Genomic DNA, 15,734 nt, shown 5'->3' with positions numbered 1-15,734 from the left:
CTGTTGAATAATTTGACACTCGGGGCATGAACAATAGTCCTCCACTTCTTTAGCCACGAGTTGCCAGAAAAATCTTTGTCGCTCCCTGGCTAAAGCCTTTCCACAGCCAAATGTCCAGCTAGTGGCACATTGTAGGCGAGCTCTATAATTAGTCCCTTGAGCCTCTCAGGCATCACCAGTTGCGTCTCCTCCCCCCATTCTGTTTGTTTCACTCAATTCAATATTCGATCTCTCAGCTCAAAGTTCATTTCTCCCTCATTGGTGGTTCCTTCAGGAACCGTCTTAAGCCAAATCTCCTCCAGTCTCATGTCTTCCTGCTGCCAGTTCCTTAATTGATCTTTGGATAATTTTAACATTTCTTCTTCTAGCATACAGTCTTCTGCTTCCCCCGTTGTGTGCTTCGGCTATTGTTTGTGTTAGTTCCTCCACACCATGCCAGTCTCTTTCTAATAACATCTCTGTCCCTAATCTAGGGACCAGAAATACTTCTAATTATCTTTTCTGAACCCATATCTCTATTTGTGCTAACACCACTCCATAGGGTTTAACGTCTCCATTCACACATTTGATATACATCTGTTTGGGCAACTTGTTGCCCTGTATGTCTCTTATGAGGGTTTTACTGCAACCTATACTGATGAGTGCCCTTTCCCACACTACATTCACCTTTGCTTTAACTACCCACCCCGGGTGGTCTTCTGCACCAACCTTGGCTGACAAGGCATATATGTTAGTCCAGTGGTTCTTAACCTTTGTTACTTGGATGCTTTTGAACTGCAACTCCCAGAAACCCCAGTCAGGACAGCTGGTGATGAAGGCTTCTGGGAGTTGCAGTCCAAAACTCCTGAGTAACCCAAGGTTAAGAACCAGTGTGTTACTCCACACACGCTCCTTGGCTGAGCAATGCTTTTTGATATGTCCATATTGCCCACATCCATAGCACACTGCCATGCACTCTCTCAGCACATTCCAGGTCACCACTTGCTTCATCTGTGTCTGTTCTGCTGTGATGGTGTGTCTGGGTACTCGGCTATCAGTCAGGTTGATGAATTCTACTGGTCTGGTCTGGTTCTCCTCATGTTTATGTTGTACAGACCTTATGTGTTGGCACCTCCTGTTGGCTCTGCCACCTTCTCCTTGTTTCTAGATTTTTCTGCCTGTGTCATTATCTTATTTGACCATGGCTCTTCTGCTTCTAAATAATCCTCTAACAGTGTTACAGCACCCTCTAGGTTGGTGGGCTTGTTCTTCATTACCCAGTTTCTGGGTCCTGCTCCTAAAGTGAACACGAGTTGCTCCATGATAATTATCTCCAGCACCTGCTCAGCAGTTTTCCCTTTGGGTTTCACCCACCTTGTAGTGTCAACTCTCATTTTTTGTGCTAGAGTTTGCGGGTGTATCCCTGGATGTAGTCTTAGGTTTCTGAACCATCACCGATATGCCTCTTATCGGTGCAGGCAGATGAGGAGGCAGGCAGGAGTTCAAAAGTTCTTTGCCTGCTGGTCTGACTTGATCCAGCAGGCAGGCAGGAGTTCAACAGTTCTTGGCCTGCCTATCTGACTTGATCCAGCAGGCAGACCAGGCAGATGTTCAAGATTTCTTGGTCTGCTGGTCTGACTTGATCCGGCAGGCAGGCAGGCAGGAGTTGAAAAGTTCTGGGCCTGCTGATCTGACTTGATCCAACAGGCAGGGAGGGAGGCAGGAGTTCAATAATTCTTCGTCTGCTGGTCTGACTTGATCCAGCAGGCAGGCAGGCAGGAGTTCAAGAGTTCTCAGCCTGCTGGTCTGACTTCATCCAGCAGCCAGGCAGGAAGGGGTTTAACAGTTCTTGGCCTCCTGGTCTAACTTAATCCAGCAGGCAGGCACGACTTGGTTGGAACTTGGCCCGAGGAGGTGACTGGAATCGGCAGCTGGAGTTCTGACTGAGTGGCAGGTTTACAGGCCAGCAAGCAAGTAGGCAGGTGTGTTTTTTCAAGAGGATTGGAGGGTGGGCAGGTGGGCGGGCAGATGGGCGGTGTGTTAAGGGAGAGACTGTCATTGGAACCCTACCTCTTTGAGTTCCGCGAGGGGAAGCCCAACAAGAGAAGTCTCTCCACATAAATGGGATCCAAACACAAGCGGCGTGGTCTGAGTATGTCTCTAAGATGGGAAAAGATGCACTCGCTCTGGATGCTGATGGGGGTGGTGGAAAGGATGTCCATGGCCACATTGGACAACTCTGGCCATAGGACTAGTTTCCTAGCCCAGTAATGGAGAAGATCTGACTGGTAGGGCTGAAGGGGCTTAGCTGGATATTCCCGCACCATTATCTCTGCCAAATCCTGCTCAGCCAGTTGTCTTTCCTCTGAGGCAAGTGCCAAGGTCACCACAGAGCTCCAGTAATGTTGGTGGCGAATGGAGCCTTCACCAGGTGAAGTCCTTCCCTGTGGTTCGAGCACCCTGCCCCTTATGGTCGGACATTCCTGTCATCCCATGCAAACATTGTGCCCCCAATGCCCTGGAGACCTCAGTGGAGAGCTCCATTATCTACTCATGGAGGTCTGAGGTGCATGCTGCCAAGACCCCTAGACTCAAGGATCACACAGGGAGGCCATGCGGTAAGACCTGTCACTGTAGACAGGATGGAGTCGCTTCTGCACACCTGCCTGCAACCTCTTCACCAAAGCCCTGGTCTGTGGAAGGAGGGAGGATCCTGGTATCACAGCAGTCTCCAGGGTCCGATCGAGGGCATGAATCAGGGGGTTGATCTTCCTCAGGCTTGCCATATAACCACACAAGATGGGCTTAAGGAAGGGCTTGAGCATCTCCACCATCTGGGAATGGGCCAGCCAATCTGTGGCACTGATGCCCACCTCTCTCCCCCCAGGCAGAATGGGCAAGGAAGACATGATGTCCTCCAAAATGGCCTTCTGCTCCACCAGGTGGGACATCATGGTGTAGGTGGAGTTCCACCTGGTGGGCAGGTCTGTCATGAGAACGTGGGTCTGCTGGCCCAACTCCTCCTGCCTCTCATGAAGCTGGCAGGCAGCTTTCAGGCTGTGGGAGAAGTGGCCCACCAGTTGGTGGCATTGCTCCAGGAGTCCCCACGTCTCCCAGGTGCCTGCGTCCCACTCGGGCTTGACATGGCTGCCCAGGCCAAGGGCATTGCACACCACAAGGTGTAATTTGTGTGCCATGCATACGGTGCCCTCAAATCCCACTGCATTCAACGCCACCAACATGTTATGCCCAGCATCTGTGACCATGTGGCCATGGGTCACCTCCCCCTCCGGTGCCCACTCCTGCAGTGCAGACAGGAACTCATCGGCAATGTTCCTTCCTGTAGCCTGAGCTTTCATGTGCCACACCTGCAGCAGAACAGACATGTAGCCTGGAGGCAGGGCAAGGGCCTCCCCCTGTGGCTCTGCCGTGCTGACCTCCACTCCACAGGTCCGCTGTGAAGTGCACCTTGTGCCCCCCTAGCTGTGAAAAATGGTCACGGACCACCTCCCTCACAGAGTCATAGAGCGAGGGCAGCACTCTAGAACTGAGAGTTCTCTGTGAGGGGAAGTCATACCAGGGGGGCAAAAAAATGCAGCAAGCAGCGGAAGGCTTGGGATTCCACAGTGGAGAGTGGAAGTCCAAGTGGGGCAATCATCTCGGCAATGAGACAAGTGGCTGCCTGCTGGGTCTTGCCCTTTGATTGCCAGCTGAGGGTCATGGCGTACTCAATGAATGCCATTTCGTGGAGCTTGGCCTGCCTCATGCTCCCATCCCCAGAAACCCCCGTGTCTGCCCTTTTGAAAGGAGGCGCCTCCTCCTGCCTCCCTTTTGCCTCCCCTGGAGCTGCTCTTTTCCCTCTCCCAGACGGCATGGACAAAGTGCCTTCCCTGGACAGGAGCCTTGGGTGGTGCCTCTCCAGATGTTGGTGGAAGGTGGTGGAGGACAGGTGCCTGGGATCTGACCCCCTCCGGACCACCCCAAGGCAGGTATTGCAGCATGCCAGCCGTGGGTCATCACTGAGTGCCGTGAAATGATCCCACATGGCCCTTCTGCCATGTTTGTCCAAATGAGGACCCACTTCCTGTCCCTGACTACTGGCTGGGAAGAGCTCTGTGTCCCAGGGGTGCTGGTGGTCTGGAAGCAGGGAGCAGATGACTCTGGGAACTGGGGGGGGGGGGCGCTGTGAAGCCTTTTCTGCCATTGCTGGTTCCAACTTGGACTGGGTATCTTTGGAAACCATTAACTCATCAGACTCCTCTAGGAAGAGGAACGGCAGTTTTTTGGCACCTCTGGAAGCTTTGGTTCCCTGCCTGCCTACAAGGACATCAGAGGAGGGACAGTGGCAGCACTGGTGGTTATCATAGATGTGATTGTGCACATGGTAATCATGATGACGGTGCTGCTACCTAGCCTGCATAGCTTCACAGCCTTCTTCCCCTTGGATTGCCTCTCAAGAAATCCCTTCGTTTTCTATTGCCTGCCTAACAAACCAACTAAACAAATAAAGCAATGGAGATTGAGGAAGAAAACTAATAGAGGGTGTTGTGTAAATTTTATTTTTAGAATGATGGTGGTGTAATTCTTTTACTAAAATGTGAGCTGCCTGCCTAAACAAAGCCCCCGCCCAATATAATGTAATTAGGAAAATTTACTCCACCAACTCACTGTGGCAGAGAAACCAAAAAAGTCCAGAAAGGAAATCCGTGCCAGCTAAGTCTGTCTCTCTCTCTCTCTCTCTCTCTCACACTCTCTCTCTCTCTCTCACACACACACACACACACACACAAATAGATTTTAGAAGAAAAAGGAGTGATGGATCCAGCCACCCACCAAATTCCCCGAGAGACACAAGCCTTTCTAAAATGAACTTTTGAAAACTGAATAATCCTCCCACCTAGACATGCACACGCAACCAATTTGGGGAAAGGAAAAAATGATTCTCCTAAAATAAAGTTTTGAAAACTGAAAAAGGAAAAGAAATTCCAGTGTCACATGACGACAGTTCCCCCCCCCCGGACGATACACACACACACACACACACACACATAAGCCTCCAGGAAAAAAAAGGTTTAATTGATTTTAATTTGAAATCAAATTAAGCCCTTCCGAAGAAGTAGCCTAAACTACCTGGAATCCCCCAAATTCCCAGTAAAGTTGATGATGATGGATGAATGATGATGAAAAAGAAAAATATAAGTCTTTGCTGCCACAAAAACGAAACTGCAGGAACACCAGCAAGCCAGCGAGCAGCAACTATTCTCACTCGGGAGAGCAGGAAAAGAAGTAGGGAACAGCCAGACAGGAAAAGCTTATATGAAGTGTCTGTAAAAGTACTGTAGATACTACCTTTCAGCAGCTCTATTTGCTGCTGAACATGCCAATCCAGGATCTCTGTTCTGATTGGCCGGAGCTTTGAATTGGTGCTAGCAAGCTCAGAGGGGCCCCCCAAAAGGAGTAACGAATATAGATGAATATGAATGGATGGGCAAATAAAATATTTATCAAGCCATATTCATCCCGATTTAAAATTTTACAAATATGAATCAATGAATATATGATGAATTGGCTATATTCATCAGAAAAACTGATCTGTTTTTATATTAGTCCCCATCTCTAGTGATAATACAATGTTCGGGAGTGGCTTGGTTTTGATCGGGGAATTAAGGGCCCATTAGCTTTACAAAGGACCTGCAAATAAAATACAAAACACATAGGCGGGATGTGGATCAACACAGTTGCCCGCTCATTTGTACTTCCCATGGAGGTATTCTTATGAGGTCTTCCAAATAAGCACATGCACTTCAAAATGTATTACTATTCCCTGCCTAGTTCATGCTGTGCCATTTAGGTGGCAGTGATGCCATGCATACACTCCAAGAGAAACAGAAAGATAGGAGTAACTAGGGGGTGAAAGTAGATAAATGTGCAAATTTGCTTCTACAATCAATTGCATGTCATGTGGGGCAAGGACAAAGGTTGTTAGGGTTCCCTGTGGGTATTCTTTACTTCTAATTGTCTGTTTTGTTGCTTATCGCCTATATAGTAAATAGGAACAGGAAAATCTTCATGATTGTGTGAGAATATCATCACAGAAAAAAAGTTCTTGTCAAAGCAAATTAGTTTGTATTCTTGAAGGCTTTCACGGCCGGGATCTGATGGTTGTTGTGGGTTTTTCGGGCTCTTTGGCCATGTTCTGAAGGTTGTTCTTCCTGACGTTTCACCAGTCTCTGTGGCTGGCATCTCCTGAAAAAAAAGATAAAAGCTGTTCCCACTATCCAACAAACAGCAACAGTGCATGAACAGAGTTCCTACTCCAGTCCTCTGAAGATGCCGGCCACAGAGGCTGGCAAAACGTCAGGAAGAACAACCTTCAGAACACGGTCAAAGAACTCAACCCACAATAATCATCAAATTAGTTTGCTTTGTTTTGTGACCAAACCTAAGCACAAGAATCCTTTGAAGCTTTATTTGCAGCTCAGGGTATTGGGGCGTTCTGTGTTAAATATCCCTTCAAAATAAGAATAGCACATGAGCAAGGCTTTATGAACTCCATTGCATGTAACCTTATGTTGAAAACATTGATTTACTTGGGATGGGTGGGCTATATTTTCTTTTTGGATATACAAAGATTGCTTTCTAAATACATATGCACACATGCAGAAATTTTAGCAGCTAAGAACCAGTAACAATGGAGGGATCATTTTATAAAAACTCTGGTTATTTACTTTCATTAATTTACTAAACCGGTTTTATGGTTTTTCTGATGAAAATATTTCTGATTTTATTTTATAATGCTCTGAAATTATAATGCTCTCTGCTGAATATATTCTAGATTTAGATGTGTAAATACCCTAGGTTCTCTTGAAATTTCCAATCTAACTTGTGGGCCAAGAAATCAGGGGACCATTTCACCAAATTTCTCCAGGAGGAAGTACTGTCCAGAATTCACCATTTTTGTCTCCAGCACCATCCTTAGAAGCAAGTTTTCCTTTTGTGTGTGCAAAGAACATTTTTATGACAATATAATTTTTTATGACAATACACGGCCGGGCTTCCTCCACATCACAATTGCTTATATCAGAACCTTGTTCAACTGGTGGACCTGGAGACAAATTTCCTGCCCACTAGTCTTTTCAGGGCATCCTTCACTTCGCTGTTCCTCAAGCTATAGATTAGTGGGTTTAGCATAGGAATCACCATTGTGTAAAATACGGATGCAACTCTGTCCATATCCCCTGACAGTCTCTGAGTAGGCTGACAATATATAATCAGAAGGGTAGCATGGAATATGGTGAAGGCTGTGAAGTGTGAGGCACAAGTGGAGAAGGCTTTGTATTTCCCTTTGTTGGTCCGGATCCCTGATACACAAATAATAATGAAAATGTAAGACATGAGAATGATTGTTATGGTGCTGGTTTCCACAAAGGTAGCAAAAATGAAGATCAGAATCTTGTTGATTTGGGTGTCAGAGCAGGAAAGAGCTATCACAGGTGAAATATCACAAAAGAAGTGATGGATGGCATTGGGCCCACAGAAGGCAATCCTAAAAGCAGAATGAGTGTGAACAAAGGCACAAACAACACCCCACATATAAGAACCAGCTACTAGTTGGACACAGAGTTTTCTTGACATGATCCCCAGGTACAATAAGGGATTACAAATGGCCACATAGCGATCGTATGCCATTGCAGCCAAGAGAAAAGACTCAGCCACAACAAAAGTGACAAACAGGTACATCTGCACAGCACAAGCAAAGAAAGAGATTTCTTTTGCCTCATAGATGATGCCCATGAGCAGTCTGGGTGTGACAGATGAAGAATAGCAAAGGTCAACAAAGGACAGATGGCTGAGGAAGAAGTACATTGGGGCATGCAGTCTAGACTCAAGTCTGATTAACAAGATGATCCCAAGGTTCCCCACCAAGGTGACAATATAGATCACGAGGAATACCAAGAACAGGAAGATCTGGAGCTCTGGGTAGTCTGAGAATCCCAGGAGGATGAACTCTGTGACTGGAGTGCAATTTTCTCTCTCCATTTCTTCAGATCATATCTTGGGTGTCAGAACTGAGAAGAAAGATGGTAGTTCCTAGACAGCGAAAAGACTGACCCAGCTATAGAATATAATTAGCTGTGGATCCTTTATTTCTTCAGAGAAGAGCACTGTGGAAGACAGAATCAAAATTCAAAAAGATCTTGATAGACTCAAGCCCTGGGCTGAAAACAACAGAATAAAATTTAGCAGTGCAAAGTCCTGCACCTAGGAGGTGGGTGGGAGAAAAGCAAACACACAGTTACTAGATGGGGGACAGTAATGCCTCAGTAATACTACATGAAAGAGGGATCTTGAAATTGTTGTAGATCACAAGCTGAATATGATCCAACAGTGCGATGTGGCTGCAAAAAAAAAAAAACAAAAAACAGCAAATGCTATTTTAGGCTGCATTAACACTAGTCTCCGAATCTCATGAAGTACTAGTTCCCCTCTATTCAGCACAGGTTAGACCTCATCTTGAGTACTGTGTCTGGTTCTGGACATGACATTTTAAAAAGGATTCAGACAAACCAGAACAATTTCAAAGGAGGGCAATAAGGATGATCAGGGGACTGGAAACCAAGCTCCATGAGGAAAGACTGAAAGAACTCAGCATGGTTAGCCTTAAGAAACCTGAGGGGGAGGTGTGACAGCACTCTTCAAATACTCTGAAGATTGTCATACGGAGGAGAGGCAGAACTATTCTCAATCATCCCACTATGCAGGACACATAATAATGGTCTCAAGTTACAAGAAGCCAAATTTTGGTTGAATATCAGGGGGCAAAATCCTACCTGGTTGAGCAGTATGATAATGGAACCAATTCTCTCAGGAGGTGGTGAGGCATTCATGAAAAAGTTAGACAACCATATGTCAGATCTGCTTTGATTTGTATTCGTGCATTGATAGCCTTATAGCCCCCTTCCAACTCCATTTTTCTATGATTCCATGAGATCTGAAGATAGAAAGATTACAAGGGGAACAGTCCTACCTTTGCTGGTCTCTCCAATTCTTCTGGAGGCCTGGTATCAGCAGCTGCTCGCTGTCTGAGTACTTCTTATGGGCTTCTCAGTGTTACATGGAAATGAGAAGCAGTCTCTGAGAACCTGTAAGTCAAATCAACACAACACTCAGATAGAGCCCCACAGCTAATTTTTGGGAGAGTGGCTGAGAATGACCGACACTTGAGGAGGAACCTTTGGACAGCCAGATATTTTAAACTACAATTTTCATAATGACTTACCACTGAGTAGTTCATGGGGAGAGGAAAAGGTTCTTTGCCTCTAACCTGAACAACTAGAATTCCTCCTCATATAGTTGCAGTTGCATCAAGCATCACAATTGAGAAACAACTTTTCATGATGACACATTGTTTAGGGTAAGACTGCAACCTTTAGACCATAAATGGTAAGAAAAGGTGGAGTTTCAATATGTTTCTATGTTTAAAAAACAAACAAACAAAACCAGATTTAAAGCTGTATTAAAAGACTGGCTGAACTCCTGTTTAAGTTCTATGGTAAAGAACTGCTGAATAATTCAATGGTTTAGGTATCTGGCTACACAACCAGAGGTTACAAGCAATTCCCCAGTGGGCCTCCTTGACAAGGGCTGGACCTGATGATCCATAGGGTCCCTTTCAGCTCTACAGTTCTAAGTGGAGGAGGAGGAGGAGGAGGCTGGAAGAGCTTTCATGCAACGTTTTTCCATCATAGGCAAGACACCTGTCTGCTCTAGTCTTTTCAATATCCACATATTGCTCACATTGTAGACGAGTGAGTAAAAATGGTGCAAAGTAGCAATCTGTGTTGATCGTGTCAAAATGGACATATAATGCAAAAACAAAACTAAAATTCTAACCAAACAGAAAGGTGGAGGAAGGAAAGAGAAGAAAGGAGGAAGGAGGGCTTTTTTTTTCCCCTGTCCTACTAAGAAGACTTTTCCTACAGAACTGGTCAACATTTTCTATGCCTACCTATAACCTGTTCTTCTTACCTGGAGAAGTATTTTCCAGGGAAGAAGTAGGAGAAGCCCAGGACCACATGCAGAAGGAGAGACCACTGAACCTTGGATTTAGAAGCAGAAACTCCTAGTATGGGGGCTTCTGGTTCGAGGAAGGAACAGTGTTTGTGCTGAGTTCCACTCCCTTTTTAATCTCTAATCTTTCAAACTTTTTATAAAGAAGCTTTATTGTTCACTCCTTTTACAAATTGGTAAGAGAAGAGTTTGAATTTTAAAAGGGAAGGAAGTTAACACTGGGCTTCCTTCCAGAAGACGCAAACAACGAAGAAAACTAAGAACTGAGAACAACTCAAATGCTGACTCCCCCACCAACTACCTACCATAAATCCTCAAAACAACTCCGTAGTAATGACCTGTTGAATGCTGGAAACATAACTGAACTCTTTCCTCTTGCCGAAAGCAGATCTGGCCTGCTGGAGCTGCTGGAAGAAGCAAACTATCCCAGCTCCTCTGCTGCACAGTCTCCCAAAGAGCAAGAGGAGCCTTCAGATAGTAAAGGAAGAGAGGTGTTATTTTCCAACTTGGAGCCCACTGCAGACACCAACTCTCCCAATCCTACCACTGCAGAGAGCGTGGGAGGAATCTTAAGTGCAAATTTAGATAAAATGGTAGGAGAGCAATGCCTGAGGTTGAGACAGTTGCAGCCAGAGTCTACGTGTAAAAAGGAGGCAACTCTCCCTGCAACACAAAAAAGGGACCTCAACTAGTGTTTCTCATCCAAAGCCGAGTGTAAGGACCACTGATATGCCCAACACAGAGGGGAGCCTGCAATGGGGAAAAACCCGAAATTGCACTAGAAATAATACATACCCTGGTGAACACAGGCCTCTGGAGAAACAGGCAGGCAGTTATACTCTCTTTAAGCCTTCTTCTTTGGTGAGAAGCCAATGACAACAATCTTGAGGACTATGAGAGACTCCCAGATTCCTTCCAAAAATGGAGGCAAGTACTGACATTCCGACAATCTACCATCCCACTGATGTTACTTAAAATGAGAGGCGTTCTAGCCACCTTTGGCATACATCCAACCAGAGTCTTTCAAGATGAGAGCAAGAAACTGCTCAGGCAAAGGAAACCCAGATGTTTCTTGTTGGATGAGGGCTCCTTAAAGACACGGAAGCACCTGTGTAGAGACACTGATTTTGTGTCTGGAAAGGAAAGATCTACATATAAATATTAAATCTGGAGCTGATGCCCCGGTGACTTGATTAAAGAGATGCGGCAATCGGCATGGTTACTACTAGATAAAGCCAAACCCCTCAAGGATTTTATCAACTCTAACCCAATGACAAACACCTCCCTGACCAAGTGGGACAATCCCCTTTACACTAGAGAGACAAAGGAAAGCTATAATGACAAAACATGGCTCCTATGGACTATTATTCCCCTTCGCTGCTTGAATCCTCTAAAGATTGTCATTTACTAGATGTGAGCCACTTTGCATTGGGGGTGAGAACAGCAATGGAGGAAAGGAAAGGAATCTCATTGAACTATTATCCTCTGCCAGTGGAGAGGAAACAATCCCGAGGTCAGATGGAATAAAAGACCAAGAAAGCAATGGGAGATCAGATATAATAGTGTGATGGTGCAATTCTGAAAACAACCAGAAATCATCCACCTCAATTGAGCTGCTATCATGGAATGTGGCAGGCTAAGCACAATATATTGCTCATATTCCTGACATCCCCTTCTTTCACTGTAAATATGACATTATTCTCATATAAGAAACTTGGTCTGATGCAGATCTAGTACTAGATGGTTTAACTAATTTAAGGTGAATGCAGCCCCAGGGTGGGGACTGGGAAGATTGAAAGGGGGCTGGGTATTCTTATAGTTATTTATTTATTTATTTATTTATTTTATTTTATTTACAATATTTTAGCCACACCATTAGCAGTGGTCTCTGGGTGGTGTACAACAATATTAAAAATTTAAAAACATTGAAATAGACAATACTATAAAACTGTCCTATATTGAAAACAATTATTACAATAATAATATTAATAAGTCCTGCTGATAATTAAAGGTATATTTACTCCCAACTTGTAGAAACACAGAATTTGAGGAAAACTGGATATCCCTAGAAAACTATGTAAGGGCTCTTATCTTGGAACATCCAGATGCCCTGATCCTGCTAGGTGGTGACCTAAATTCTTTTATAGGTTCAAATGATGATTTTCTGGCATCTAAATTTACGATGATACTTAGCACAACAAATGAAAAGCTAGAGTGCCTTAAATAAGAGAGGACATCTAAACTTCCAAGTGCTTCCATGTTTAGAGGGGAATCCTTTTCGCCTATTCCTATGTATGTGGTTAGATTGCAGAAACCAACATCTAGAATCCAGATATTATACTATGATTTCACCATTGGAAATGGATGGTTGCTGGGTAAGATGGTCCTTCAAACTGGCACAAAGCCTGAAGCAGATTCTAACTCAGAAAAAATCTGATGGATTATCTTGGTCCATCAGGAAGCTAGGTTGACCTACGTAGATCCTATAGCCATCTCTGAAAACTTCATACAAAAGCTTAATGTATATCTTGTTCACTCACATAATGAAAAACTCCATAAATTATGTAACCACTCCAAACAATGGTTTAACCATAGCTGTATGGTAGCAAAAACAGCAGCAACAGCAACACTAAACTGGTGTTACCAGCAATATTTGAGATCAAAAGACCAGGCTAAAAAAGACACCCTCTCAAAACTGCTGATGCAAAAAAAGAGACTACGAACGGTTGATACAATGTAACAAGTAAGATCACACTAGAGCAGTGGTCCCCAACCTTGGGCCTCCAGATGTTCTTGGACTACAACTCCCAGAAGCCTTCACCACCACCTCTGCTGGCCAGGATTTCTGGGAGTTGAAGTCCAAGAACCTCTGGAGGCCCAAGGTTGGGGACCACTGCACTAGAGAACTATGGAGGAAGCTGTTAGAAGCAGCAAATGAGAACAACCCATCCCCTTTTTGGAAATTAATCTCAGGCATACTTTTGTTGTTGTTGTTTAGTCGTTAAGTCGTGTCCGACTCTTTGTGACCCCATGGACCAGAGCACGCCAGGCCCTCTTGTCTTCCACTGCCTCCTGGAGTTGGGTCAAATAGGCAGACTAGCAGAGGCCACATCTCCAATATCCTCATGCATTCCACCAGACAAATGGTTACCCTTTTTCATAAAACTATATGAGGACGTTATCCGACCTCTCCCTTCAATGATGCTAGAATGCATTTTCAGATGATCCCCTGTAACTCCAGATGAGATCAGATCCCATATATAGACCAAATGAAAAATGCTAAAGCCCCTGGCCATGAAGGTAATCCACCAGAATTTCTAAACGAGAATAAGATGTGGTGGGCCTCCCTTCTGGCACCTCTCTTTACACATATTGATCACACTAGCCATGTTCCCAAATCATGGGAAATGGACAAAGTAGTTCCATTTTACAAAAAAGGTAAAAGAGAGGATCTATCAAATTATAGGCCAATTAGTTTACTGAATATTATAAGTAAGCTGTATGCAAGGCACCTCCTGGACAAACTCTTGGACTGATTTGAACAAGAAAACATTACTGGAGTGGAACAGGAGAGTTTTAGGCCAGGGAGATCTACGATAGATCAGTGCCTAACTGTTCAACAACTTACTGAGAAATATTTTTCTAAGGGAACAACTTCCCTCTACGCAATCTTTGTTGACTTCAAATTGGCATTTGACTCTATATCTAGAACATGACTCTGGGACAAACTACAAAAATCTTCTATTGGTAGAAGACTTCTGTATCTCATAAGGGCCCTACATGGGCCCGAGACTCAGATGCAGTAGACAAGGGCATCTTACTGAATCCATTCAGAAACACAGAGGCATTAGGCAAAGCTGCTTACTGGCACCAGCTATTCATTTTGTATAGAAATAATCTATCCAACTGGCTTACTACCCCTGATCTCCACCTTCCCAAACTTGATAACAGGATGGTTTCAGGGCTACTATACACTGATGATACAGTGATACTCTCCAGAACCCCTGTTGGGTTGAGGATGGCTCTTGGGAAGGTCTCCTCATACTGTGAAGATGAGGCCTTAACAATCAACTACCAGAAAACTAAGATAGTTGCCTTTGGGCACAGAGCAAAAGTTCTGTCCTGGTGGATTAATGGCCACCACATCAAGCAAGTTAACAACTTTAAATATCTTGGGATAGTTTTCCAGGTTTCAGGTTCCAGGCTTCAATACAGTAAATATACAGGAGATCAAGGAGAAAGATCTACAAATAGAACAGCAAAATTCCATCACTCTCAAGGAGAGTTCTTTGTTCCAGCAGCTCTCAAACTTTATAAAGCCAGTTAGCCCAACTGTTATATGGTTCATTCCTGAGGCCACCTAGCTCCCATTTTGCACCACAGAAAACGATCTTATAGTTCCCTTGATGTGTGTCAAATGCCTGGGTAAGATTGGAGACAGGTTGGCAAAAAGTTGAAGCTCAATCAGCATCTTATAGATATATATACATATGAGTAAGGACTTATATATATATATACACACACTTGTACTTGCATGTTTTCAAACTGCTAGGTTGGCAGGAACTGGGACAAGCGACGGGAGCTCACTCCGTTGCGTAGATGCAATCTTACGACTGATGGTCTTCTTACCTTGCAGCACAGAGGCTTCTGCAGTTGAACCCACAACGCCACCACATCCCCTATATGACTAAAGGGATATCTAAATCCAGAAGGTCTATTTCCTTCAATATTTTATGACAACTTCCAGTTCAACAGGGTCAAGTCTGTCCAGAGCTACTTGTTCAAAACTGGCCTTTCCCTTCAGGTGCTTTTATCTTATGGAACAGTTCAGGCAAAAAATACTAGTAAAACACAACATTGAAGACCTAGAACATAAAACTGACTTTTCTAGCAAACAAAATACTCCGGTGAGGGAGCCAGCAAATTATTTTTTTTAACATCTCTGGAAGTAAAAGGGTTTAGAAGAAAAGCCTTCACCTTGGCAAGGTGCTCGGCCCTCCCTTCCACTATACCTGAAGGGAAGTACAAGGATACCCCTTAAAGGAGGTTGAGACCACACAGCACAGGTTCTTCACATGACCACATTATGAGGTGACCCATAAGGAGATCATCACCCCACTGATCAAAGAAAAAATAGACTTGAGTTTCTTGATATAGACTCCAAGATTACTTATCAAATTGCCAGATTTTGAAATTCAGGTCTTGGAAATTCCATGGTAACTAGATACTAGATTTTAAATTGTGTTTTAAATGCCAATTTCTTTTTTTTAACAAAGTACCTAAAATTCCAAAATATTATGGTAACTAGACACTAGATTTTAAATGGACTTTTAATGTGAAATGTTTTTTTTTATTTTATTTTTTTTATTTAGGAACAGGGATAGAGGGTACAAAAAGAAAGAGGGGATAGGAAAGGAAAAATGGTTTTGGGGGATAGGAGAGCATAAAGTATAACATCATCCGATCAATTCATATTACTAATACATATCAACTTTTTGCTTTTTCACAGTTTGATTACCCTCTTGCTTTTAGCTTATCATTTAATTTTAATTTTATTCTATGTTATTCCAACATTGTCTGGTAGCTGCTGCCATTTATACAATACATCCTATCGTTCAGTTTCTTTTTGAATTGAACAGTCTTTCAGCCCATCTGACAGAATATCCATTTTTTTCACTTCCCAT

The 15,734-nt window shown here is 44.0% G+C and overlaps 1 protein-coding gene across 2 annotated transcripts; it reads right to left on the bottom strand.

Annotated features, from left to right (window-relative positions):
- Positions 1–6,466: 6,466 nt before the first annotated feature.
- LOC110078343 (olfactory receptor 5L2) lies at positions 6,467–15,145 on the bottom strand. 2 transcript variants are annotated; one of them, XM_078383505.1, is made up of 3 exons: positions 10,846–15,145; positions 9,008–9,122; positions 6,467–8,048 (listed from the first exon to the last, which is right to left on the bottom strand). In XM_078383505.1, exon 3 carries the CDS (start codon positions 8,017–8,019, stop codon positions 7,072–7,074), a length of 948 nt encoding a protein of 315 aa, XP_078239631.1. In that variant the 5' UTR covers positions 8,020–8,048; positions 9,008–9,122; positions 10,846–15,145; the 3' UTR covers positions 6,467–7,071. The 2 variants fall into 2 exon arrangements, with proteins under 2 accessions (XP_078239631.1, XP_072841510.2); XM_072985409.2 differs by lacking the exon at positions 10,846–15,145 and adding an exon at positions 10,356–10,653.
- Positions 15,146–15,734: the final 589 nt, after the last annotated feature.

This window comes from Pogona vitticeps, chromosome 1, assembly GCF_051106095.1.
Source record: "Pogona vitticeps strain Pit_001003342236 chromosome 1, PviZW2.1, whole genome shotgun sequence".
In the NCBI taxonomy this organism is placed as follows: Eukaryota; Metazoa; Chordata; class Lepidosauria; order Squamata; family Agamidae; genus Pogona; species Pogona vitticeps.
Note: the sequence above shows the minus strand (reverse complement) of the source record. Positions and strands in the feature narration are given on the sequence as shown.